Source organism: Podarcis filfolensis (assembly GCF_964270895.1).
Source record: "Podarcis filfolensis genome assembly, chromosome: 4".
NCBI classification, from domain to species: Eukaryota; Metazoa; Chordata; class Lepidosauria; order Squamata; family Lacertidae; genus Podarcis; species Podarcis filfolensis.
The window spans coordinates 102,784,045-102,810,490 of record NC_139607.1 but is presented as its reverse complement, the minus strand read 5'-3'; the positions used below and the strand labels follow the sequence as shown (position 1 = coordinate 102,810,490).

The window sequence follows — 26,446 nt, the reverse complement described above, 5'->3', positions numbered from 1 at the left end:
GCCGAAATATTGGGAGATTTTGGAACAAGAAGGAGATAGATGGAAACTTCAGAGTTTTGAGAAGTTAAAAAATAAAGTGCGAGACTGGTTACATTATTTTCAGATAATGGAGGCGTTTAATTTGGACAAGAAAATTGGCTTCCAGGTGGAAAAATCAAAATTAGAACTGTTAGAACCCAAAACTAAGATTATGTCAAAGATGTATAACTTGCTGTTGAAATGGAATACTCAGGATGAAACGGTGAAATCTGCTATGATTAAATGGGCACAAGATGTTGGACATAACATTATGTTTGCTGACTGGGAACAGTTGTGGACCACAGGTATGAAATTTACGGCATGTAATGCCTTAAGAGAAAATATTATGAAAATGATATACAGGTGGTACATGACCCCAGTCAAGCTTGCAAAAATATATCACTTGCCCGACAATAAATGTTGGAAATGTAAAGAAAATGAAGGTACATTTTTTCACCTTTGGTGGACGTGCCCTAGGATTAAGACTTTCTGGGAAATGATTTATAATGAATTGAAAAAGGTATTTAAATATACCTTCCTGAAAAAACCAGAGGCCTTTCTCTTGGGCATGGTCGGCCAATTGGTGTCGAAAAAGGATAGAACTTTCTTTATGTATGCCACAACAGCAGCAAGAATACTCATCGCAAAGTATTGGAAGACGCAAGATCTACCCACTCTGGAAGAATGGCAAATGAAGTTGATTGACTTTATGGGACTGGCAGAAATGACTGGCAGAATCCGTAACCAGGGAGAAGAGTCGGCAGAAGAAGAATGGAAGAAGTTCAAGGACTATCTACAAAAATATTGCAATATTAATGAATGTTGAATGATGCAGGATTGAAATTAATTGGTTTCTAGCTGTAATGGTAATAAGATTATGAAAAAATGGTCCCTTTTTTTCTTGGTATATAATCAAGAGTTTAAGATATAACAATATAAGAGGATGGTTAGAAAATAAGGGGTTTAATTGTAATGTTGGGAGATAAGGATTTGCTGGATAAACAATTTGAACTGGAATACAAGAAGGGGAGGTATGAGGAAGTCAGTGAAAGATGTGATTGAAAAATAAGCTTTGAACAGTATATGTGTTTTTTTTCTTCATTATTTTTTCTTTTTAATTTTTTCTTTTTTATTGTTTGTAAAAAATGGAAAATGCTAATAAATATCTTATAAAAAAAATGTCCTGGTTTTTCTAGGGTAGTTGATGAGTATGTTGTTTTGGAACTCCAGCTGGTGCGGAATGCAGCAACCAGACTGCGGATGGTTGTGAATATCTGACACCATTGTTAAAACAACTGCATTGGCTGCCCATGTCTGCTACTGAGCCAGGTTCAAGGTCCTCGTCAAAGCACTGAACCACTTAAGTCCAGTGCACCTTAGAGATCACCTGAACACTTGTATCCCAGCTAAGTCACTGAGTTCATAGGCATAGCAAAGCATAGGGAGTCAGCCTTATGCTGACTCAGACCACTGATCCACCTACCATTGTCTTGTCTACATTGACTGGCTGTGACTGTCCAGAGTGTGAGGCAGGAGCCTCTCTCAGTCGTATCTGGGGCTTGAACCTGGGACCTTCCTCAGGCAAGGCAGATGCTGTTCCACTGTCCTTCCGCCATCATCTGCAGGAGAGCTGTTCGTTGATCCCTGAGTTGGCAAGGCTCAGTTGACCATGAGAAACTGAGCTTTTGGTGTCATCAACCAGTATTGTGCAATACTCTGCTAATACTGATTATATTTTAACTTCCAAAGTCTGCTGAAAACATTTCTGTTCCATCAGACTTGTGAAGGCAATTAAGAATACTGATTTCTGATTTTAATATTTTTATATGGTTATTATTGTATGGTTTTATGTAGAATTATTGTAAACTGATCTGATATTTTTTATGAATAGCAGTATGTAAATATTTTTTATAAATGCATTCAAAAATGTTTTGCAATAGATATTTACATATTCATTGATGTATACAGGTGCCTTTTCTTGTTTCAATTTATTGCCACAGGCAGTTGATGTGCACTATAACTGCAATCCTAGCCATGTCTACTCAGAAGTAAATCCCATTAAATTCTTTACAACAACAGCAAATCAGTGAGGCTTTCCCTCAAATTTCACTTTTAATCTACTATTGTGACTTTTGAAAACCAATGGAATGCCTCATTATTTTCATATGGAAATGTATTTCTTTCATAAAATTTATACACTGCCTGATTGTAGAAAAATCCTCAAAGGCACTTACAACTTACAGAGTAAGTTGGGCAGGATTGCTCTGTCAATTTCATAAATAAGTACAATTTTATATACTAAATTATGAACTATGTATTTTATGTTGTTAAAGCAGTAAAATAAAACTTGATGAGAAAGCACGTAGTGTAACCTTTAATTTCCCCCCAAAATTCATTCCCCTCCCACATGAGCACCTCCCAAAGCAGGATTTTTCCATGCTTCAGAATTTACAAAGCTTTTAATATCTAATCCAGCAGCAAAGTAAAACATTTCTATTTCCTTCCCAAAACATCCAGTGCATGTATTTTTAAACTGTTGTTTGTATTTTGGGCTGTATAGCACTGTAGGGACAGGAGCCAGAAAGTGGGGTAGAAATTCAGAACCAAAACAATGAACAAGTAAATGAACCATAAAGCAACATAGTTGAAGAATTCTCAGTGGAAACCTGGAGTATCCAAAGCCATTCCTAGTGGATGGTCCTTTTCTTACCAAATGCCATCAGGATGCCCTTCTGAATGGGCTGAGTTTTCACGCTGTACACAATGGGATTGAGGACTGGTGGGATGAGGAGGTAGACATTGGCCATGAGGATATGAGCAACGGGGGAAATGTGCCTCCCAAATCGGTGTATCATTGACACCCCAATCACGGGAATGAAGAAGATCAAGACAACACAGATGTGGGAGACACATGTGTCGAATGCCTTGAGCCGCTCCTCCCTGGAGGCAATGACTGTGATGGTCTTAATGATCTTCATATACGACAACAGGATGAGCAGAGAGTCTATCACCAAAGTGCAAAGGACAACACACAAACCATAGACACTGCTTACTCTTGAGTCAGAGCAAGAGAGCTTCAGCACATCCTGGTGTAAGCAAAAGGAGTGGGAGAGCAGCAGGGTGCCCCTGGGGTACTTGTACATCCTGAGTAGCCATGGTGTTGGCAGCACAATGCCTGAACTCCTTGCGGCAATGGCCAGGCCAATCTTGACCAACGCTGAATTTGTCAAGATGCTGCTGTATCTCAGTGGGTTGCAGATAGCAATGTAGCGGTCAAAGGCCATGGCCAACAGCACTGAGGACTCCATGAAAGAGAAGGTGTGAATAAAGAAGAGTTGTGTGGCACAGGCGTTAAAGTCAATCTCGCTCACATTGAACCAGAAGAGCCCCAGCACCGTCGGTAAGGTGGAGATGGACAAGCCCAAGTCGGTGATGGCCAACATGGAAAGGAGAACATACATGGGCTGGTGAAGGCTTGGGTTGGTCTTGATGACAAAGAGGATGGTGCTGTTGCCGAAAAGGGCCATGAGGTAGATAGTGCAGAATGGGACGGAGATCCAGTGGTGATACATCTCCAGCTCAGGGAATCCCATCAGCATGAAGGTTGGCGGACTGAAGTCACTGCTGTTGCTCAGAGTGGTCATTATCTGGGATCAGGAAGGGATCTAGTTACAGACTGGAGATTTTATTTTATGTTAGAAAAAAAGCAGCAATTATAAATCCATTGCAGTACATAATCTAGCAGCAGACCATTGATCCATGAAGAGCATAATGGCATTAAAGACACTGAGAACTGAGTTAGGTTAGTTGTTTAGAGTGTGGTGCTGATAATGCCAAAGCTGTGGGTTTAATCCCCTTATGGGCCACCTGCATATTCCTGTATTGCAGGGGGTTGGACTAGATAACCCTAGTCATCCCTTACAACTCTACAATTCTTAGATTCTGTGGTGTAGCCATCTTAAATATCTCAAAGGCTGTCATGTGGAAAATGGAGCAAACTTGTTTTCTGCTGCTTCAGAAAGTAGGATCGGAATCAATGGATCCAAATTACAAGAAAGAAGATTCCAACTAAAAATTAGGAAGAAATTTCTTATAGTAAGAGCTGTTCAACAGTGGAATGGACTCCCCCAGAAGGTTATGGACTCTCCTCCCTTGGATGCTTTTAAGCAGAGATTGGATGGCCACTTGCCATGGATTCTTTAACTGTCATCTCTGCCTTGTAGGGAGTTGAACTAGATGACCTTGGGGTTACTCCCAACTCTACAGTTCTCTGTTTCAATTATTCATTGATTCTAAAAAGAGAAGAGCCCTACTGAATCAGACCAAAGGAGGTTCCAGCCCAGCATCCTTGCCCCCATAGTGAGCAGGGATGCATGAGCAAAAAACATCATGAAATTCATTGATTGTCATAATCTTGACTCTTCAGGGCCCATCTGGTGCTAGATTTCCCCCAGCATCGCAGTCTTGATCTGAATCAGGCCTTTTACAACTGCTAATAACAGTTTTACAACCTGCAAGAGATGGATCTCCTGTGTCACTCACATCTAATGTAACATTGAGCCAAAGAACATAAGGAGAGCTTGCTGGATCCGGCCAGTGGTCCATCTAGTCCAGCATCCTGTTCTCTCAGCTGCCAACCAGATGCCCTAGTGGGAAACTCCCAAGCAGAATTTGAACACGAGAGCTCTCCACCCTCTTGAGGTTTCCAGCAACTGCTATTTGGAATCACTGCTACCTCCGACTTTGAGGCAGAGCAGAGCCATCCTGGCTAGTACCCATCAATAGCCCTCTTCTCCTCCATGGTTTTATCTAATCCTCCTTTAAAGCCATCCAAGTTGGTTTATTGGCCCAAAAATGGAAGCAAGAAGAATTACCGACGGTTGAAGAATGGAGGATGAAGTTAATGAACTATGCAGAACTAGATAAACTAACAGGAAGGATTCGAAACCGGCGGGACCAGAAATTCACGGAAGACTGGAGTAAATTTACGGGCTATCTGAAAAGTATTTGTGAAGATCAGACGACGTTTGTAGGTTGCAATAAGTTTTGTGAGGAGTATTATTGGAAGTATTGCAAAATGGATAAGGGGAAGGATGATTTGTTAAGAGATGTAAAGGCAATATAAAGTTAAGAAATGCATAAGTAGTGGTTAAAACGGTGGATCATCAGAGGTGCTGAAGGAAGTTTAAAAAGATTGTATAAGTGATAAGTTTTGTGGTACATTTTATAATTTATATGTTAAAATCAATAAAAATTATATTTTTATATATATATATATATATATATATATATATATATATATATATATATCCATCCATCCAAGTTGGTGGCTCCCTCTTGTGGGAGCGAGTTCCACAGTTTGGCTCTGTGCTGCATGAAAAAAGTCCTTTCTTTTATCTGTCCTGAATCTTCCAGCAGGTGTTTGGCTTAACAAACTCTGGTATTCCCCCTACCCTACTCCCTCCTTAACTCCCTCCTTGACTTTTGGGGTGTAAGTAGAAAAGTTTCTCCAGACATCACCACTGTGCTCTTTGCTAACCTTTACAAGCAGAAGAGTAGTCAGCCTTCAAACCGAGAGAGCCCACAGGCATGTTGGGGAATTTGCCATGTATCGTACAGAGTCTCTCAGTCCTGTAAGGAATATTCCAGCTATCCTTCCGATCACTCTGGGGCTCTGGCAATGTGTGAATCTCCTTCCTATTGTTCTGCAGCGGTCTGTCACTGCCGTCATGCAAGCCTTGTTCTAGGCAGCTTTTGAAGTAGTGAGGTTTTATTGGATCTGGGGAATTCCTTAAGGAGAATCCCCAGAGCGGGTGCAAGTCTAGCTTGTGGCTGGCGTCGTGCCAAGGAGTGGCCTTGAGGAATGAACAGCAGAGCCATTTGGACCTGAAGAACATTCTGGTGGGCATTCAGATCTATAACTGAGGTTTGATACCAACTGGATTTTTTAAAAAAAGTATTTCCAAAGAGAGAACCTCCACTGTTTCTCAGTCCCTCAGGACACCACTCTGCAGCTTGTGATTTTCTTCCCAAGGCAGAGTTCAGCTTAATTTGTCTGCAATTATTTTTTCCATTCTCAGTCTTAGAATGAGACTTACCACTAGGTTTCCCATATTTTCTCTCTCTCTCTCTTAGCAGTCAGTAAGACAAAGAGCTCTGTGTAAATCAAAAGCCCCCACACACTATAGTGAAACTTAGTCTTTCCTAATAAATAAAGGCATTCTCTTAAAGTTCCTGATTGAAACTTATTCTACTTAACTCTTTAAAAAAATCTGTGACATGGATGCTCTCCAAATGTTGTTGAACTCAAGTCCCAATAGTGTAAGAATAGAACATAAGATGACATGCTGTTGGATCAGGCCAAGCCCATCTAACCCCACATCCTTTTCTTGCAGAGGCTATCCAGATGCCTAGGGAAGCTTGCAAGCTGGACCTGAGTGCAGCAGCCCCAATAGCCAGCATGGCTAATGGTCACAGATGATGGGAGTTGTAGTCCAGCACCGCCTTGAGGGTCCTTACGGGTCTATAGTGTTTCTCATCACTGGTTCCACCCTTAGTCCATATATTGATATTCCTGAATTGCAGGGGATTGGACTAGATGCCCTTTGAGGTCCCTTCCAACTCTGTGATTCTGCAACCTGTTTGTGGTCCCATCCATCAATGAATCTGCAATATTTGAGTGTTCTCCCACCCACTGTTGGGTGGATGCTCTAGGTCAGGTTGTTTGTGGACCAGATGAGTCACCAAAGGAACTTGGACCCCTATTGATTGCAAGGCAGCCGAGCTCCAAATGGTTAATGTTTTCTTGGTGTCAGGCTGGAGCCCTCCTCATCTCCCAGCCGGGCTACTGGATGTCACTGGAAGTGACAGATGGCAGGAAACAAAGAGGCTGGCTCAGCCTAGTCTGGGTGAATAAAAGGGGCTTCTTCTCCCACCACCATGCCATTCTCCCCCCCCCCCCGGATGCAGGGCCCTGGGATCTCAGGTTGCAGCTGCTCCTCCTGCCGTTGTTTCTAAACAGTGAAATGTATATGGCTAGACTGGGAGAAGAAGAGGTTCACCTACAAAGGAACCACAGCGAAAGGAGAAATGGAACACAGGAAGAAGCCTTCTACTGACTCAGACCATCGAGCTCAATGTTTTCTACAGTGACTGGCAGCCAGTCTCCCACGTTTCAGGCAAGGGACATTCCCAACCAGCAATCAGGGATTGAATCTTCTGCATGCAAACTGGGTGCTCTTATCACTGAGCTACAGGTGCCTTTCCTGTCTATGAAGCCTCCCTCTTCTTAATCTTTCCTGTCTGTGGGGACATTGCACTAGGGTAGTAGTCAGAGACAGTCTTAGACAGTGAATGGAAAAGGTAAGTTTGAGGGGGTGGAGAAGATTCAGAGGGAAGCCCTGGCTGGGAGTGGAGGGGGAGACTCTCAAATTCATAATATTGTTGCACGCCGCCCCATCTCCACAAGAGTGAGATTCCAGACGTTGGATGCCCACCTACTAGGGTTTGTTTTCCCTTTTGGGACAGTGAGGCACAGTGGAGAATGTGGTGTCTTTATGATACATGTTTTTATTTACACATATATGCAACCTGCACCTAGATGGAGAGATTGCAGAGCCATCCTATGAGGGTCTGGTTTCCCCATAAGGGCAGCACTGGATTCAAAGGACAGCAAAAAGCCACGCTCTGTGTCTTTTGGTTTCAGCTTGTCATTCCCAGCTCACTTGAAGTTCTGCCCCTCCTTCTCCTTCTCTACTGAGCTACCTTGCTACTAACTGACTCCAAAGACCTTCCCCCAGGCTACATCATCCAAAGGTGAAACCCCAAACCTGGCCTTTGCCTCTGCCCACTGGCACCCAGCATAGAAGGGGTGCCACACTCCCTTTCTAGGCAGTCTTGCCCACCAATAGTTTTCTTGATGGGCCACCACTGGCCTTTGTCCCCTGCTAATGGCCCATCCAGCTAGCTCGCAGAGCTGGTTTGCCTTGTTAACATAACTAAATCAAGGGGGTTTCTGTGTTTGGCAAAGTTTAATCAACAGCAGTCATGAAATTAAAAGACACCTGCTTGTTGGGAGAAAAGCAATGACAAACCTAGAGAGCATCTTAAAAAGCAGAGAGATCACCTTGCCAACAAAGGTCTGTATAGTTAAAGCTATGCTTTTCCCAGAAGTGATGTATGGAAGTGAGAGCTGGACCATAAAGAAGGCTGATCGCCGAAGAATTGATGCTTTTGAATTATGGTGTTGGAGGAGACTCTTGAGAGTCCCATGGGCTCCAAGAAGATCAAACGCATCCATTCTTAAGGAAATTAGCCCTGAGTGCTCACTGGAAGGACAGATCGTGAAGCTGAGGCTCCAATACTTTGGCCACCTCATGAGAAGAGAAGACTCCCTGGGAAAGACCCTGATGTTGGGAAAGATGGAGGGCACAAGGAGAAGGGGATGACAGAGAACGAGATGGTGGGACAGTGATCTCGAAGCTAATGAGTCTGACCAAACTGTGGGAGGCAGTGGAAGACAGGAGTGTCTGGCGTGCTCTGGTCCATGGAGTCACGAAGAGTCGGACACCACTAAATGACTAAACAACAACAACAACCCTTGATTGGTGGGGTATAATTAGTTACTACTACTACTACTAAATCCAGGAATCACGGGGAGGTCCTGGCACCCAGGAATTTGGGGGAATCTAGCCCCCCACAAACTCATAACAATATTCTGCTGGAGATGTTTTGCTTGAGCCTCGCATTACAGAATCAAAAGATTTGCAGGATTTTTATTGTAGGCATCACCTGGAATGAACAGATCCATGTTCCCTGAACCCCAGATGAATGCATTTTGCAAAACTGCCATGCTCTGAATGTTCTTTACTTGTTCAAAATTAAGGGAAGCAGGTTTCGCTCCTTTGTTGTCAGTTTGCATCATGATTAGCAATGGGTGATCAAGCTCTAAAACTCTAGGGGCTGTAAAAGGAATGAAGCCTCCCCCCACATTTCCCAGGACTCTGGTTGTGCTTCTTATTCTGATCTGGCAGTGTTTGTCACCTTCATTCATAGGAGGGCTGGAAGCACCAGAAGGAAGGTGCCAGGTGGGTGGACCCAACTGGTTAGCACAAAGGAGCGTCTGATATAATTGGAGTGACAGGGACTTTGCTCAAAGGGAGCCATTGAGATTAGGGTTGGGTTTCTTCCGCCTGCACGAGGGAGCCGTAAAAAATGTGTCACCCGAAAACAATGAGGAGGATTTGGGGCCCTGGCTTTCGAAGTCCTGAGGGCAACTCCAGGCCCTGGTGTCTGCACTGCAGATGCAAGTGACCTGCAAGTTCCCTGGAACCCTCAGCACCTCACAGAATTAATCCGGTTAGTTATTCCACTTCCGTGCATCTTTTCCTGCAAGCTCCCGCAGCTGTTTCATTGGCTAATGTGAGACTGTCCTTGTGTTTCCCTCTGATAATCTGACCTGAAAACACAGAGGAGGCTGGCTTGCTTCTCAGGGGGAAGGATCCCTGATGAGGAGGTATCTTGCCCCATTCTGAACATGCTCCCTTAGGATGGAGAAGTTCCCAAGGAATCCAGGGGAACTTATTTCCTGGTGAGGATGCTTCGGGTGCTGCTGGTCTTAATCTTGCCCAACAAAATAGCAGCAGGATGAACGGAGAGGTTCAGAGCAATCAAGCCGCTTCCCTTCTCTACCTCTGTTTCTAAATATCTGGAAGCTGCAGTTAGCACAGAATTGCTGACAGGTGGGAGGCCTTGTCAGAGGTAGGTGACTTCAATGTACTCTTTTTGGTGCCTACCGAAAGCATTTTTCTTTAGACAAGCCTGTCCAGAAATGTAGAATGTTGATGTGTGCTTTATTCTGTTTTTAGGTTATTGTTAGTTTTATTGATCAGGTTATAGTTTCATTGGTCCCGGTTCGGTAGTGCTTAAATTTTATGCAATGCCTAAATAAGAAACGAATCCATTCTATGATTCTACATGCCTTGCCCTGGGAAGGAACAAGTGGCACCAGCTGCTTTTCCTCGGCGCCATTTGGGTTTGTACATAACAACCTTCCCCAGCCTGCCCATTCCTGCCGGCTTGGTGTTTTGGACTACGGCTCCGTTGGGGCTCCAGGGTGGGGAAAGCAGGTGCAAATTCCCTCCCTGCCACCCAGCCCACAGCCTGGCATGTGCAGGCACAGCACAGCTCTGGAGTGTATTATTTGTTCAATAAAATATATTTATTTTACATCTGGGAAGCCTTTTGCCATCATCACTTGTTATGGAGAGGGAGCAGGCAGAGCTGCACCAGCAAATCTCTTCCTGCACAGCCGGATTGCTGGCAACCTCCCTTAAAGAATGTAAGAGCCTTCATTTGAGGAAGCTGGGTTTGTTTAGCCTGGAAAAGAGACTGAGAGGTGTTATGATAACCATCCTATCTATCCCTAGGATAGCTCAGTCGGTAGAGCATGAGACTCTCAGGGTTGTGGGTTTGAACCCCATGTTGGGGGGGGGAGATTCCTGTATCGCAGGGGGTTGGATTAGATGACCCTTGGAGTCCCTTCCAACTCTACAATTCTAGGATTTTGGGAAAGTGCAGCACAGCAGCAGGAGCAAATGGCAGCAAACAGTCGCTGCCCAAGAAGAGAGAGTGTGGCATGGCATGGCGCAGTCATGCAGCTGAGCGTTGCGCTGGGTGAATGTTCCCTGAATAAATAGCAATGGGGAGGGCACAAAATGCAAGAGTGAGCTGTTAAAAAGCTTTCCCACCTGCCCCTCTTTTTTCCAGGAATGAGGCACTGGAATTATTCCAGGGAACGGAAGGCAGAACAGTTCTTCTTCCCACTGTAGGGCATGAAATGAAAAGGAACTGCAGACTGAGAAGCAGCCAAAGTGAAGAACAAGGCAGGTGCAGTGTGAGACAAAGGGAAGTTATTTAGAGTTTTGAAACAATGCTTCCCTTCCCTTCTGTATAATGCTTGTCAGGCGATTCAAATGCAAAGCAAAGGATGGAATACAGAGCCCAGTCTACATCACATACCCCTGATGCTTATCTTCAAAAAGAACCCAAGCCAGAGGTTGTCTTAGGTTCGCGTGGCCATTGCGGCTGTACTGGGCACTGCTGCAGAATGGAGTGCAAAAGGCAGGGACAGCGGGGAAATTTTTTAGTGTTACACAGGTTGCCAATGAAATCTGAGAGGCCAAAGTCTGCCACTGTCCAAGGCGTGGCTGCATAGATTCTTCCTTGCTGGCCCAGTTCGGATTCAATCTGCAGCTGCAAAAGAAGAATCTGTGTGCACTCTAAATACCCACCCAGCTTGAATTTGGCACTTTTTGAATTTGTGCAACAACAATAAAAAGTGTGCTTAACCAGGCGCTTAACAATTTGTATTGATTTTTAGACAGAGTTTACTCTGTTATTGTTTTGTTCTGCATTAGGCAGCAGGAGTTATTCTGGCTAAGAGAAGGTTGGATAGTGATCTGTTAAGAAAATGGTGTGGTTAGTTTTGGCTAGGCAAATGACAACAGTTGTGGCCACAAGAAACCACAGCCAGGGGCATTTGAGAAACGTTTGCATTTTAGTCTCACTCTTAGGTGCTTACAGATAATGGTGATGATCAGGGATCCTAGGGAGAAGACATGCATCCCAGTAGAGCTTTTTGGATTGCAGAAACATTGAAACCACCTGATTTATTATTACTATTTTAAGATTTTGCAATTTAGCAACACCCATTGCAGCAAAGTATAATGCTACCAAGAGTACGTGGCATCACAAGTAAAACATAAAAAGGGGGCTTGAGAAGAAAGAAAGAAATGAAAAATTGAGAACATAAACTTTGGGATTAGTATTTAAAGGAGAGATATCATCAAATACACAATCACTCCAAAAAGTCAGTCCCATGGAGTATAATGGGACTCACTTGCCAATAACTGCACAGGGATGATGTTCCAAACCTTTTTACTTTCATCAACTGCGTGGGAGAGTCACAACCCAACTGATGCTTCAATCCAATGTGCAGTTATTACACTGGCTATACATTCCTTATGTTAGTTACCAATGACATAAATCAATTAACTATTGATTATGGTCTACCAACTATTAAAGAAAGTACAAAATCAGATCCTCAACGCTATAATACCATCTCTGTTTAGTGAAGATCAAAATTTAATTCCGTGCAAAATAATTGAGAATGAGTGTCCACATCATCTTCATGATCGATTTACATAAGGTAGAAACAAGAAAACCCCAAACAGGACAGCAAATGTGAGTTTAGTTATATAAGTATTAATAATTATATTACCTATCATTAAGTGCTTAATTTTGTCATGCACTTCATCCTCTTGAGCATGCAATGTATTGACCTAGTCACTTAGATGATTTTTTTGTCGTGAGTGACTAATAAATCAGATAAAAAATAACAATAAGAATTTTGGAATGAAAAAGATATTTGCATAATCCACAACTGAAGGTAGTAGACGCTTCTGAATCCCACTTGCTGGGCGGGAGTTGCTCTTGTGCCTGAGTCCTGCTTGTGCGTTTCCTGAGGCGTTCCCAAAGTAAAGGAAGGATTAAACTCTGATTAATAAGAATACACACAGAGGCTTGAAGCAGCAAGACTCTGGGAAGGGTGCGTATAATAATCTCTCTCCCTCTACCCCTCGGCCCAGGTCGTTTTATTCACCAAAGAACTTTTTACAGAGTGTTCGTAAGAACCAATTAGATTTCTTCTGAGCATTTCAACAAACCCCACGTGGGGACAAAGTTAAACTACAAACACTAGTTAGGCATGCATACTTTTGGGTAAATGAATGAAAACTACAAAGGAGTGCATTCAGCAACCCTGGAGGTCATAAACAATCAATACACATGATAAGATGGGTGGCCAGGAGGACAGCGATCATTATCACCTTTATGTGAAACCTGTTTCCTGGCCCTAAGATTAACATCCTAAGATTAACATATCAGAAAAGCTACAGCAAAGAAACTGCCCACTGTCTGATGACCCAGGACGCCTGCCTGTCTACGTGTGTACGTGACTTGTCAAGCAAGAGAAATGGACAGTAGAGGAAATGGCCAGAGATGCAGAGGGTTGTGGGATTTGATCAGAAATTATTGTCAATGTATCAAACCCAGTCAACACAATGCATTCATCGTGGACACAACGGCTTGATGCATATTTTATAATTCCTCATAGTAATCCCACCTGACCCCACACTCTGGATATTTGCACTCCTACCGTTTCCCACTGAGACATCTGGTCAGCCACTGGCCTGATCCTGCAGGCTCTTCTCATGTTCTTATTTGCAGTCTTAGTTTCAATCCTTTTGCACAGCTTTGCACTGGGTGGTCTTGATGAGGCACCTCAAACTCAGTCACCTGTTGACATTAAATTTTCGTTTGTTGCAACCAACATTGCCCAGCTGAGACAAAGCGCAGCTCACTGACTCCTGAGAAACCTTGGAAATGTGATTTGAGCAGTGAGGTGGTGGCGATGCTGCTGCATTGGCCATGTGTTACTGCTTTTGCAAGACATACGGTATATTGTGCACAGACATTGTACTTTTGTGGTTAAAATTCTCCATGTAAAAGCAAAAGTGATTACTCGTGTGATGACTTTAAGAATAATCATTCAAACGCACAATTGCTTCACTTCTCGTTTCTCGCATCCTTTTCTAGAGAATGGAGCTGCAAGACCCTCCATCAATGATGAGTAATCACACAATTCTTCACCATCCTAATAATACTGCCCTCCCTGGGCTTCTCTTTCTCCTGATGGGTTTCCCTGGACTGGAATCCACCCCATATTGGCTGGCTTTCCCCGTGGGCACAGCCTACCTGCTGTCCGTTCTTGGGAATGGGGCCGTCCTCTTTGTCATAATCACGGAAACAGCCCTCCATTCCCCCATGTACATCTTCCTTGGCCTGCTAGCTGCCTGTGACTTGGGCTTGGCCACAGCCCTCCTGCCCACAATGCTCCAGGTCTTCCTCCTTGGATCAAGGGAGATCAGTCTGGACGCTTGCCTCTCCCAGCTCTTCTTCATCCACACGTTCTCCATCATGGAGTCCTCTGTGCTCTTGGCCATGGCTTTTGACCGCTTTGTGGCCATCTGCTACCCTTTGAGGTACACCTCCATTTTGACCAGCTCCAGGCTGGTCCACATTGGCTTGGCCATTGGCCTGCGGGGTGTGGCCTTGCATGTGCCAATCCCCTTTCTTCTCAAGAGGTTGACTTACTGCCACCATATTAATGCCCTTTCTCACTCCTACTGCTTGCACCCGGATGTGATGAAGCAGGCCTGCCACATGTCCAGCAGTGATGGCATCTACGGGCTCTTAGTGGTCTTCTCCACTATGGGTCTGGACCCACTGCTCATCGTCTTGTCTTACATCTGGATCTTGAAGACTGTTGTGGCCATCACCTCGCTGGATGAGCGCCACAAAGCTCTCAACACTTGTGCCTGCCACATCTCAGTGGTCCTGCTGTTCTACACCCCCATGTTGGCATTGTCCTTGATCAGCCGCCTCAAGCTCCACACTCCGCCCTTCCTCCACATTCTGTTGTCCTACATCCACTTCCTGGCCCCACCTTTGCTCAACCCCGTGCTCTACTGTGTCAAAATGAAAGAGGTGCGCCAAAGGATATCTGCAAAACTCTTTTTGACTCAAAGGGTCCATTGGGAAGGCTGAAGACCCTTGTCCACCTGCTCTGCTGCAGAATCAGAAGGGATGCCAGCTCCATGAGGGACCCATTGCCCTTCCCAAAAGTTGAAATCTCCCATCTCAACTTACTCCCCTTTTTGTATCTGCTCCCAGCCTAAAACAATGCACATTCCATGTGGCCATGACTTCAACACACAATAGCAAAACAGCATCCTTGAGAGCAAGTTCCATCTTCTGCCAGGTGAAATCTCTATGTAAAATGCAGATTTGTGCCATAGAATTTGCCTTTTCTTTTCACAGAAGCAATCCATGTCCAGTAAGGAAATGGAAGGTCTTGTTTCAGTCCTAATAAAGTTTTTAACCAATTTTCTACTGTTTGTTTGTGGAATTGCTGCTATCACAAAAAGCTGCATAGCTCCATATAGCAAGTCCAACAAATTTAACCTGGGATAAATATTTCATTGACCAGAGTCCACTTCAAATGCATTGTATGCGTTGGACTTTAGTCCACAAACGTTTCTGCCCTGATAAGTCGGTTAGTCTTGAAGGTGCCGCAAAATTCTGTTCTGCTGTTCCACCCTCTAAACCAAACTTTGGACTGCTGACCACAGTGTGGTCCCATACTCATCCCCAGCACCCCCTGTTGTTGTTGTTGTTTAGTCGTTTAGTCGTGTCCGACTCTTCGTGACCCCATGGACCAGAGCACGCCAGGCACTTCTGTCTTCCACTGCCTCCCGCAGTTTAGTCAGACTCATGTTTGTAGCTTCGAAGACACTATCCAACCATCTCGTCCTCTGTCGTCCCCTTCTCCTTGTGCCCTCCATCTTTCCCAACATCAGGGTCTTTTCCAGGGAGTCTTCTCTTCTCATGAGGTGCCCAAAGTATTGGAGCCTCAGCTTCACGATCTGTCCTTCCAGTGAGCACTCAGGGCTGATTTCCTTAAGAATGGATAGGTTTGATCTTCTTGCAGTCCATGGGACTCTCAAGAGTCTCCTCCAGCACCATAATTCAAAAGCATCAATTCTTCGACGATCAGCCTTCTTTATGGTCCAGCTCTCACTTCCATACATAGCACCCCCTACCCTACCCTACCCCTACCCCTACCCCTACCCCTACCCCTACCCTACGCTATAAAAAGCATTATTCAGAATAGGGGTTTGCACAACCCACCAAGGAAGGTAGTGGCACAATAAAATTCAAAACAGTAACCATTATTGCACACTTATTCAAAATCCAATTAAAACTAGCTAGTTTAATGAATTAATTAGTTTAATTAATTCAACAAAATTGATGAGCTTGATCAGTGATTTTTTTTTCAAAGTCTGAAAGGCGTTCTCACCTCCAGTGCCCTCTTGCCTCTTGACACCCCCCACCCAGGGTGCAGCTCCACCCACTTTGGGAAGCATCACTTTAAATGGTGCCTCTGGCACTAAGTGCAGATCCATCTCCCAGCGGAGTCAGCAGAGGGAGGCAATTACAAGCAGGTACCTGCTGGGAGGCTCAAAGCTGGCAGAGCTTCCTCCTTCCCGCAGGGACAAAAGGCCTCAGAGGTGTCAGCCTGGGAAGAACCATAAAGGCCATTTGATTGCTCTGTGGGCTACAGGTTCTGCAACAGAATCACTCTCTCACTCATGATTTCTAGGGTTCTGAAGCCCCCAGGACCTATCTTCTAGATAGATTAGGGTGTGCTGGACCACCTAGTTTTCAGGGTATGAATGCATGCTTCTGTGTGGGAAGAGGTCTGTTTGGGCAGCAAACCAGCAAATGAGCCATTGGTTCTTCCATGCCTTCCAGCCATTTTCTCCATAATGGTACCACATTCAGGACAGATACAAGAAACAATTTATTCTTGCAGCACATAGTTAAACCATGGAACTCGCTCCCACAGGAGGCAGTGATGGCCACCAATGTGGATGGCTTTAAAAGAAGATTGAACAAATTCATGGAGGAGGAGAGGACGACCGAGGGTTACTAGCCAGGATGGCTCTGCTCTGCCTGCACAGTCATAGATGGTAATGCTTCTGGAAACTACAGGTGGGGAGACAGTGCTCTTGGGTTTGAATCCTGCTTGTGGGTTTCCCCTTGTGGCATCTAGTTGCCCACTGTGAAAAGGAGACACTGGGCCAGATGGCCCATTGGCCTGATCCAGCAGGTGCTTTTTACCTTCTGGTATGATTTGACACTGATATCTACAGCACTAGTCCAGAGAGTGATCTGGTTCCTGCACAAAGACTTTGGTCTGCATCAGATGCAGGTAGTTGGGGGAAGAAGCCAGCGTTGAACAAGCAAAGAGTGGGATGGAGAAAGGAAGGTGAGGTGAAGCGAGGAGGGCTAAGGTGATCCAGAAAGGTGTGTAGAGGAGCTGGGTCTTGAAAAGGTACTTGAAAGAAGAAAGCGATGGAGCCATCTGCAGAGAGAGGGAAGCTGGTCCAAGCAGAGAAGGGGCTGCCCTATACAGAGTCAGGTGCCAGTGGTCTCAGGCACAGGTCTCTTCCCCGGTCTAGCTGCTGCTGCTGGGGATCTTTTGCACCTACTGCTGAGCTACAGCCATGGCATTGCCAATAGAGCCACTCAAGAGCAGCTGTAGATTCGGGACAGACTACATTCTTCTTCACACAATGCAAAATCAATGCCACAGGAGGCAGCGATGGCCCCCATCATGGATGGCTTTAAAAGGGGAATTAGACAAAAGCACACGAAAGCTGTGTATATGTGTGTGTGTGTGTGTGTGTGTGTGTGTGTGTGTATATATATATATATATATATATATATATATATATATATATATATATTCCACAGAGGGTAGTTAGGATATCAATGGCTATCCATCACAATGGCTGTGTTACAATCCTAGAACTGTAGAGTTGGCACCCTTGCTAACGTAAGGCTTTTTCCGGATTTTGAATTCTTTCTGCCCACCTTGCGTATTCAGTTACAACATCTCACAACTTTAAATGCCTACCCAGATGATTAGAAAGTTGAGGTATTTTTTAATCTGTTTTGATTTTTACCTTCTGTGTGTTTTAATGTAGGGCCGTATTTTCTCTCTCTTGCTTTTACTGTTCTGTTTTGGCTTTGAGGTTTTGGCTCGTTTTGTTTTACAAATGGATAAATTTGTGAAATAAATAGAATAAAATAAATTATTTGAGGACTTGGTGGCACAACTATCCAGCCTCCATCTTTAGGAAAGGAGGCAGGCAGCAAGAAGAGAGAGGGCGAGAGATGGCATTTCTGGGTGCCGGAGAGAGCTTTGGGGAAAGATAAGATCTCTAGAGGGCATTCACTTAGGGTGCTGAGGAACTCCCACCTCCTCTTTGCCGCCCCTCAAAAGTCACTTGCACAACTCTTTCTTCTACAACGAGCCCAATTCTGGCTTTTACATAAGCTCACTTCTAGACAGTTGAATTGGATTTTGTACTGGCATTTGGAAGTAGACAGTACTCTTTTCAACCCACGACAAAATCGAAATATGCCCTGCAAAAGGGAACTCACACAGTAGTCTCATTATTTGAACCACAGAATAATAGAGCACAGTTTTGTTGGTCATCTAGCCCAACCTCCTGCAATGCAGGAATCACAGCTAAAGAATCTCTGACATGGCCATTCAGTCTCACCCTGCCTTCTTTCATACAACCAGTCCATGAGATTCCTCTGGCTGTCGGCTTCCTCTGCCTTAGCCTCCCTGTTGCCCCTTGTAGAATTCAACAGGGAGGATGAAGAAGATGGGGACAAAGGTAGAATGAGTTGGCTCTGCCTGTTGTTGGCTCTGGCAACACCCACTTCCCTAAGCCCTACCAGCCCCCACAGCTTTCAGGCAGCTGTGCTATCGTGTTACTACCATTTTTCTGCCTTTTTCCTCTCAAGGGTCCCATCTCCAGAAGACAGGAAAGGACAAAAAGTTGTAAGGAACATGCCCTAACCAAGGTTGGTTGGTAGTAGGATACATTTTCCTTACTTGCACCCAAGAGGCTGATGCTCCTGGAGGGACCCACCAGACCACATCATGGATCTCCAAAACAGCACCAAGACCAAGCCACCAGTGGTCTGGCTTACTGGGTTCCCTGGCATGGAGTCCAGCCACATCTTGATTTCCATCCCATTCTGCTCCATGTACATCATTTCCATCATGGGAAATGCCATTATTCTGTTCATTATCAAAACAGACCAAAGCCTCCATGAGCCCATGTACATTTTCCTCTCCATGCTGGCCATGACAGACCTAGGCTTATCCCTCTCCACCATGCCTACCATCCTGGGCATCTTTTGGTTCAACGCCAGAAGAGTCAGCCTGGATGCCTGTTTCACTCAGCTGTTCTTCATCCACTCGCTGTCCTTCATAGAATCCTCTGTTCTCTTGGCCATGGCTTTTGACCGCCTCGTGGCCATCCGGAACCCTCTGAGATATGCCTCCATCTTAACTGTGCCGAGGATAAGCAAGATGGGGCTGGCCTTCGTGTTCAGAGGTGTGGCCCTGATTTTCCCACTGCCTTTCCTTCTCAGGAGGCATCAGTACTGCCGGGCCAATGTCCTCTTCCACTCTTTCTGCCTGCACCAAGAGGTGATGAAGCTGGCCTGCTCAGACATCACGGTCAACAGCATCTACGGGATGTTCGTCATCGTCTCCACGGTGGGCGTGGACTCGCTCCTGATCCTGCTGTCTTACATCATGATCCTCAAGACGGTCCTGAGCATCGCCTCGCGGGAGGAGCGCCTCAAGGCCCTCAACACTTGCGTCTCCCACATCTGCGCCGTCTTGCTCTTCTACATGCCCATGATTGGCTTGTCTGTGATTCACAGGTTTGGGAAGGATTCTCCTCTCCTTATCCGCATTTTCATGGGGTATGTTTACCTGCTGGTGCCACCCCTAATGAACCCAGTTGTGTACAGTGTGAAAACAAAGCAGATTCGGGCCAGGATAATCCAGATATTCTCCAAGTGAAGGACCAGCTCCTCATTCTTAGAACCTGTTCTGCTTTTCTGAAATTTGCTGGGAAAGGGGTGGTGGTGGGGAGCCACTCTGCAACAGTTTCAGTGGTGATGGTTGGGAACTCTGGGTCAGATGAGGACAGCTGTGGCCCAGCAAGGCTTATCTTATTTTCCTGGTGAGGTCGTGATCCATGTCCTGGGTGTCGTAATCTTCAAAGCCATATCAGTCAGAGGAATTTGGCACTCTCCAGGTGCCCGGCTTTGATTCCTTGACCTCCCCGTCAGCGACTCCCGGCAAGACAAGGCGAGGTCTCTATCGGCCGATCCTCCTCACGAACGTGAGAAGAACACAACCATCCCTCCTCCCTCACTCCCTGCCATCCCCAGGGAGGGGAAAGAGACAGACAGAAATGTCTTTACATGCCTTTATTTCGGTCTTTCCAGCAGTGCAGAAAAGAACATGTCTGCACTCCTCAGCAGCCACAGCAGAGAGAGAATAACTCCACCCATGTACTTCTGGTACAGGGTCATGTGACACTCTGAGCTAACATCCGGTGCTCAGTGCACAGAATAGACTGTTCCTTGTTCCCACGGTACAGTCCCAAAACATCAACATCCTGTTTGGCTTTCCAGCCATCTGGAGCACTCAGCAGCATTGCTCCTTTTTCGTAACACTGGGTAGATGGAGAGAGCAGCAGGTGTCTGAAATGCAGGTGTCTAAGATTTAAAAAGACCTCCCAGAGTGTCTTACAAAGACCACTAATAAGGCAGTCCCTGTCCCAAGGCTTTAGAATCTAAAATACCCATTTATTTATCGGGAGTAGGGTTATAGGTTTGGTTTGGTTTTATTATTATATTTTGTGTTCTCATTTTGTATTTTAATGTAAAGCGCCCTGTGATCTTTGGATGAAGGGTGGTGTACAAATTTAATAAATAAAAAATAAATTTCTACCCAATTCCTTGTTAAGTTTGGTGCATCTGCAGCAGCACAACCAGACACCTTCATCTGCCCCACCTGCAACACAACATGTCCCTCCTGAATCAGTCTCTGCAGCCACAGCAGGTGCTGCAATCTTCCAACAGTTTGACTTCACCTTCAAAGGCACACTCCTCCATTGTCTCCTGGGACAGACGGATGCCAATCATTTTATTCACCATCCATGTATTGGCTCTTTACCTTGTTCTTTGTTGGCTATATCCACTTTATCATTGCATTTGCATTACATGCTTTGGCTCAGTAAACAATGAAAATTGTTTCAGATATGATCTTGTGTTTTGTGGCCCTTCCTATTTCTTCAAGCGTATCCACTGGGGTGCAATATTGAGCCCAGGTGCACTTTCCTTTGAGGAAAGGTTGCAGCTTTTGAGTTTAGAGAAAAAGTGAGCAAGAGACAACATAATCTTAGTTTATAAAATTATGCATGGCACAGATTAAAGCTTTTCTCCCTCTCTTCTAACACCTAGCAATCGTGGAGATCCAATGAAGCGAAAGATTCATTATCTGTCCTGAATCTTCCAACATTTAGCTTCACTGGAACTCCACGATTGCTAGGTGTTAGAAGAGAGGGAGAAAAACTGTGCAGTGCACAAACTATGGCACTCCCTCCCACAGGAGGCAGGAATGGCCACCAACCTAGATGGCTTTAAAAGAGAATTAGACACATTCCTAGAAGAGAGGGCTATCAATGGCTATTAGCCCCGATCACTAAGCTCTGCCTCCACAGTTAAATGCTTCTGAATCCCAGTTGCTGGAAACAACAGGAGGGGAGAGTTGCTCTTATGCTTGAATCCTGCTTACAGGTTACCCATAAGGGGCGCCTGGTTGGCCACTGTAAGAACAGGAGGCTGGAGAAGATGCGCCACTGGCCTGACCCAGCACAAGCTCTTCTTATGTTCTTATGCTCAGCTGCTGCCACCGGACATTTGCCTCCTTGTGTCAGGTGTGGAGAGTCCTCCCCTCCCTTCAGTATCTTCACAGATAAGAATTAACAAGCAGTTGATAGATTTATAGTCTTTTTATTACAGCATCATGTTGTGAGCACAAATGCACAGCTCTCCGCAAGGAGGGCAGCTGGCTAGTCTAATCCTCCTTCCGGCTTCCGCAGCATTTTGAACACCAGCAGGAAGTTCCTCCCTCCCTCTGACTCTGAAATATGCACAAACTGAAATACGCACACTCATATAAGCAGCATAAATTACAAAGTCAGTTAAAAATAATGAGCAACTAAACCATTATTACCATCACAAGGCTGTCTATTCCCATTCCACTCTCAATCTACAAAAATCCCAGGAAAAGCAAATATGCCTTTACGTGGTGCTGAAATGACCTAAGAGTTGGTACCAAAACTGCCTTTAATTTTTTGGGGGGGAGGGGGCACTCCAAAATCTAGAATTCAACTTTAAAGAGTAGGCTTTTGCAGGGCGGAGAAAACATGTTCGGACACGGAGAGTTAAAGCTCTGCCTGGAAAGAGAGGGCCAAAAACTGAGTGTGGATAAGCCATTGCACTCCTGTTCTTTTGGAAACATTGGAGGCTGACTGGTGTTGTGTGGTATGCTGCTTTATTTACACCTCTATACAAGTTGAGCATAGGTGGATGAGAATCTAAGAAGAGACTCCTGGATTAGGCCAATGGCCAATCCAGTTCTCAGCCTGTTCTCACAGTGTCCAGCCAGATGCCTGGGGGAAACCAGGAAGCAGAGAATGAAGAGCCCTCTCTTCTGTCTGTGGTTTCCCGCAACCGGATGCAGCTGAACTCAAAGAGATGCTCCAAGTTCCTGGCCTTTTATCTGGTTTTGACACAGAAGATCTTGAAGAGACCCTGCTGGATTCTCTTGGTCCTTACTCCATAAATAATGGGGTTCATCATGGGTGGAAGGAGCAGGTATATATTTGCTACCAGAATGTGGACATGGGCAGCCACGTGACCAAACCGGTGGGTTAAGAAGGAGAAAAACGCTGGAGTGTAGAAGACCAGGATGACACAGGCGTGAGAGCCGCAGGTGCCAAGAGATTTGGCCCGTGCTTCCTTGGAAGGGAGCTGGAAGACAGCCTGGAAAATGAGGATGTAAGACACGATGATCAACACCAAGTCCAGCCCCCCAGTCAGAAAAGCAACCAGGAGACTGTAGGCCCTCTCTGCCCCCGTGTCCACACAGGTCAGTTTCATCAGGGCCATGAACTCACAGTACGTGTGCAAGATGACGTTGCCTCTGCAATACGGGAGCCATTTCAGGAGGAAAGGGTGAGGGCTCAGGAGGATGGCCCCCCGTAGCACAATGGCCAGTCCCATCTTGGCAACCACATCATTGGTTAGGACTGCCGCATGTCTCAAGGGCTTGCAAATGGCCATGTAGCGGTCAAAGGCCATGGCTAAGATGAACCCTGATTCCATGGTTGAGAAGGAGTGGAGCAAGAAGATTTGGGCCAGGCAGCCATTTATATGGATGCTTCCACGGCCAAACCAGAAAATGCTCAAGATTTTGGGCACAATTGTGGTGGTGACCACAAGGTCAGCACCTGCCAGCATGCAGAGGAATAAGTACATGGGCTCATGGAGGCTTGGCTCTCTCTTGACGACTACCAGGAGGAGACAATTCCCAAGGAGGGTGAGGATGTAGAGACAGCAGAAGGGGATGGAGATCCAGATCTGAACATCCTGTAGGCCTGGAATTCCCACCAGGATGAAGGTGGAAGGGTGGAGCAGGGTCCAGTTGGAAGCCAACATTGTATGCTGAGCTCCTGGGAAAGGCTTCACTGAGCACCAGCCATGGTATGTCTTTGAGCCTGCAAAGAAAGATCCCAGATACATGGCCAGAAGGAGGAGGAGTACCAGGAAGAATGGTCGAAATTCAATGATTATTTAGTTAAATATGTTAAGTTAAATTAATAAGATTAGTTTTAATAAGGTTTGATTTTTGTTTGTTTGTTTAGTTGTTAGTGTGTCTATAATTTTGTGAAAATCAATAAAAATTTTGGGAAAGAAAAAAAAGAAAGACCCCAGATAGTATTGTAAGTTTGAAGAGGAGTCAGTCTGGATGATGTCACAAGTCCCTTCCAGTTCTTGGGGGTCCTGTACCCAGTGAGGTTAGAATCTGACAAGAGGAGTTTGCTGAACTGAGCAGACAGATTTATTTGTAAGATAATGGTCTTAGCTGGCCATTTAAGTGTCAGCATCTCAAAAGAATGAGCTCGGTTGCAGGAGCTACAACTAAAAGGTGATGCAATCCAGGCTAATGGGTGAGCCTCACCTCAAAGCTGCCAGGTGAAGAGAACAATAGGAGTGCATTGTCTGTGAACTGCTGGAAGTAGGCTAGAAGCTGGAGACACAGAGACTAGCTTGCTCTGTGCTGGATCCAAACCTGTGACTAATGGAGAGCAAAATCTGTTGTGGTATTAATGCAATGAGCTCCTCCATGCTTATGGGGTGTGGGCTCACAACCATGTATCGTAAAGACACCACAGTCTCTGCTGGCCTTCATTCCAAGAAAACTGAACTCCGAGTAAGTGCCTAGAACCCATGGGAGAAACATGAGTGTGAATAATTGACGCTTTTTATTCCAGAGTCTCCCTACTAACCCTACTATCTCCATCCATTTCTCTGATTCAGCTGAATTCAATTTTCTTACCAAAAGGAAGCCCAAAGCAGCTGGGAACACCATGTGAAAACCAATGCAATTATGTCAAAAGACAAACAATTAGAGGAATTATCTAATTGTGGAGCAGGAGGATGCCCTCTGTTTGTGAATGATGTCAAATTGATGGAGATGCTGCAAGAAAAGTAAATAGAGGCAGAAAAGTAAAATATAAGCAGCCCTCACTTCTTGTAGAGGACTTTTCCTGGTCCCTCCAAATTACCTAGAGCGACGGTGGGGTGAGCTCCCTTCCTTTCTGGCAGGCTCTTCAAGCAGTGAATGAGCAACCAGCTCTTAGGGATATCCCAGCTCTGGATTTCCTGCAATGAGCAGAAATGACTGGACTATATGGCATTCAGGGATCCCTTCCAATGCTATCATTATACGGTTCTACTGACTCACTCTAGACTCCCCCCTTCCCAATATAACAAGTCTCAGTTCCCTCAACTTCTGATGCCAAGGGATCAAATATTCTGATGCATTTACAGTAACTCTTTGTTCTCTCAGCTCTTATCTACAGTTTCTACAGTTTCTAGGACTGCCTATCGGGCACCAGGCCCAGGGTTTGCTGAAACGTTTGCATGGCACCCCTCCAATCTCTTGCTCTCTGATTTTGGCACAAGAGTCTCATTTTGACTCCTCCTGGCAAGCTGGTTTCTCTTGGGCTACTCAGAGTCCTCCTACCTCACTTTCTCTGGCACCAGCGGTGAGGAAAACTGAGCCAAACATTCCCAAACCCCTTTTCCTTCAAGGTCATGATGCCAGGACCACCAGAGATAACCTCAGTCCGGGAGTGTGCTGAGGCCAGCATCTGAAGGTTGGCCCCGTTAGCATTCTTGGCTGTCATATCCATCCAAAACACGATTGTTTTGTTCAAAATGTAAATCCCTCAGTAAATCTTGAAGAAAAGGCCATTAGGTTCTATACGATGCTTATATTTCACAAAGAATATGCTAGATGCCTCATTTTACCTGAGTTTAAAATATTTCTGTGACTAAATTTCATGGATTTTTTTTTTAGATGGGGGGAGGGAACCTGTGTGACCATAATGTAAATGTTTATGCAGGGGTAACATCAAGGTTGCTTCAGCTAATCATTTTTAAAATTTAAAGTACTGGTATTTATATAAAGTAACCAGTGTCAGGAACTTTGAATGTTAAATGTTGGATATGAATAATAATAACAATACTAATAAATACCTCACCCATTTGGCTGGACATTTTATAGTTATGTTAAGAATTTTTATTAGTCAATTGGATATTTTCCTAATAAACTGCTCCCTTGACACCCTCTGAAGAACAGCTTTGAATGAGGAGGAAGATCTCATCAGCTGCATGGAGAAAGTGAACTCAGTTAGACTTACTCTTGAGTAAGCCCACACAATCTTATGCACACATTTACCTAAAAGTAAAGCTCCATGGTTGGACCCCAAGAAAAGCAGAAAGAACCAAACTGTAAAGTGAGCACGATCCTATCTGTGAGCACTTACTTGGTACTGAAGCACTTACGTCAATAAATAAATCAGAAACCGGTGCAGAAATGGGGCAAAGTAAGCAGAAGGCTGAACAAGGAGAAACGGAGAGAAACCAAGATTAACAGATTCGCCCCTTCCCCATTAAGATCCAAGGACATGTCTGAAATTCAGTAGCAGGAGGGGAGATTTCTCTTGTGCTCAGATCCTGCTTGCAGGTCTCCCATTGAGGCACCTGGTTGTCCACTGTGAGAACAGGATGCCGGACTGGACAGGCCATTGGTCTGATCCAGCAGACTCTGCTTATGTTCTCATTCCCTGTATTTACCTGTTCCTGTGGTAGCAGCAGCAGCAGGTAGAAGGGGAGGGCATCTCCAGAAGGCAGAAATTGGACCTGGGAGGTTTTTATGCACCTCTTGCTCAGGGAGGAGATGGTGCAAATCTGCTGGGAATCTTTTCCCAGCAGATTTGCACCATCTGCCGAGAGTGGCTACAATCACACTGAGATTCAGCTTGGTTCTAAATGTGTGTTTCATGAACAGTTGTGCAGGCTGGGAGGGGGAGCCTTCCTGAACTGCAGTGGGTGGGTGTTGAGGGTGTGAGTTGGAGCAGCCCGCCATCTGAATAGACAGTGGTTGTGGCAACTTCTTAGCTCTTAAAAGGATTTCACAGTGTTGTAAGATGAGTGATCGGACAGGAAAGGGTTAATGGATCCAGGAGACGTACTGCTTGGGATGCCATCCATGGTACTGGCCCGC

General features: G+C 45.1%; 5 protein-coding genes across 16 annotated transcripts in view; 3 read left to right on the top strand and 2 right to left on the bottom strand.

Moving 5' to 3' along the window:
- Positions 1–20,538, top strand: part of LOC310760902 (olfactory receptor 51G2-like) — a 61,863-nt gene extending 41,325 nt beyond the window's left edge. The window contains exons 3-4 of one of the 2 annotated variants that reach the window (XM_083610126.1): positions 18,523–19,789; positions 20,283–20,538. In XM_083610126.1, the coding sequence (XP_083466252.1) occupies positions 18,662–19,597 (936 nt within the window). In that variant the 5' untranslated portion in view covers positions 18,523–18,661 and the 3' untranslated portion in view covers positions 19,598–19,789; positions 20,283–20,538. Of the gene's footprint in view, positions 1–17,447; positions 19,790–20,282 lie in introns of those variants that run through there. The other variant, XM_083610125.1, reaches the window with a different exon arrangement.
- The window catches only part of LOC310760712 (uncharacterized protein), a gene marked incomplete at its 3' end in the record, with an annotated part of 296,144 nt that overhangs the window by 65,651 nt on the left and 204,047 nt on the right, over positions 1–26,446 (bottom strand). The window lies entirely within an intron of this gene.
- Positions 1–26,446, top strand: part of LOC310760737 (uncharacterized protein) — a 305,377-nt gene that overhangs the window by 228,648 nt on the left and 50,283 nt on the right. The window lies entirely within an intron of this gene.
- Positions 1,200–23,541, bottom strand: LOC310761844 (uncharacterized protein). The gene is made up of 2 exons (XM_083612041.1): positions 22,372–23,541; positions 1,200–3,665 (listed from the first exon to the last, which is right to left on the bottom strand). The coding sequence occupies exons 1-2, from the start codon at positions 23,392–23,394 to the stop codon at positions 2,706–2,708; spliced, it is 1,983 nt and encodes a 660-aa protein (XP_083468167.1). The 5' UTR covers positions 23,395–23,541; the 3' UTR covers positions 1,200–2,705.
- LOC310760853 (olfactory receptor 51G2-like) lies at positions 13,241–15,028 on the top strand. The gene has a single exon (XM_083610063.1). It carries the CDS (start codon positions 13,678–13,680, stop codon positions 14,683–14,685), a length of 1,008 nt encoding a protein of 335 aa, XP_083466189.1. The 5' UTR covers positions 13,241–13,677; the 3' UTR covers positions 14,686–15,028.

Bases quoted from the DNA above. Each gene is read 5' to 3' on its own strand.
- LOC310761844 (XM_083612041.1), bottom strand. From the start codon at position 23,394: ATGTATCTGGGATCTTTCTTTGCAGGCTCAAAGACATACCATGGCTGG. The intron at 3,666-22,371 runs TAAAAGGCCAGG...TCCTGATCCCAG, and splicing joins TCTTCTGTGTCAAAACCAGA to ATAATGACCACTCTGAGCAA.
- LOC310760853 (XM_083610063.1), top strand. From the start codon at position 13,678: ATGGAGCTGCAAGACCCTCCATCAATGATGAGTAATCACACAATTCTT.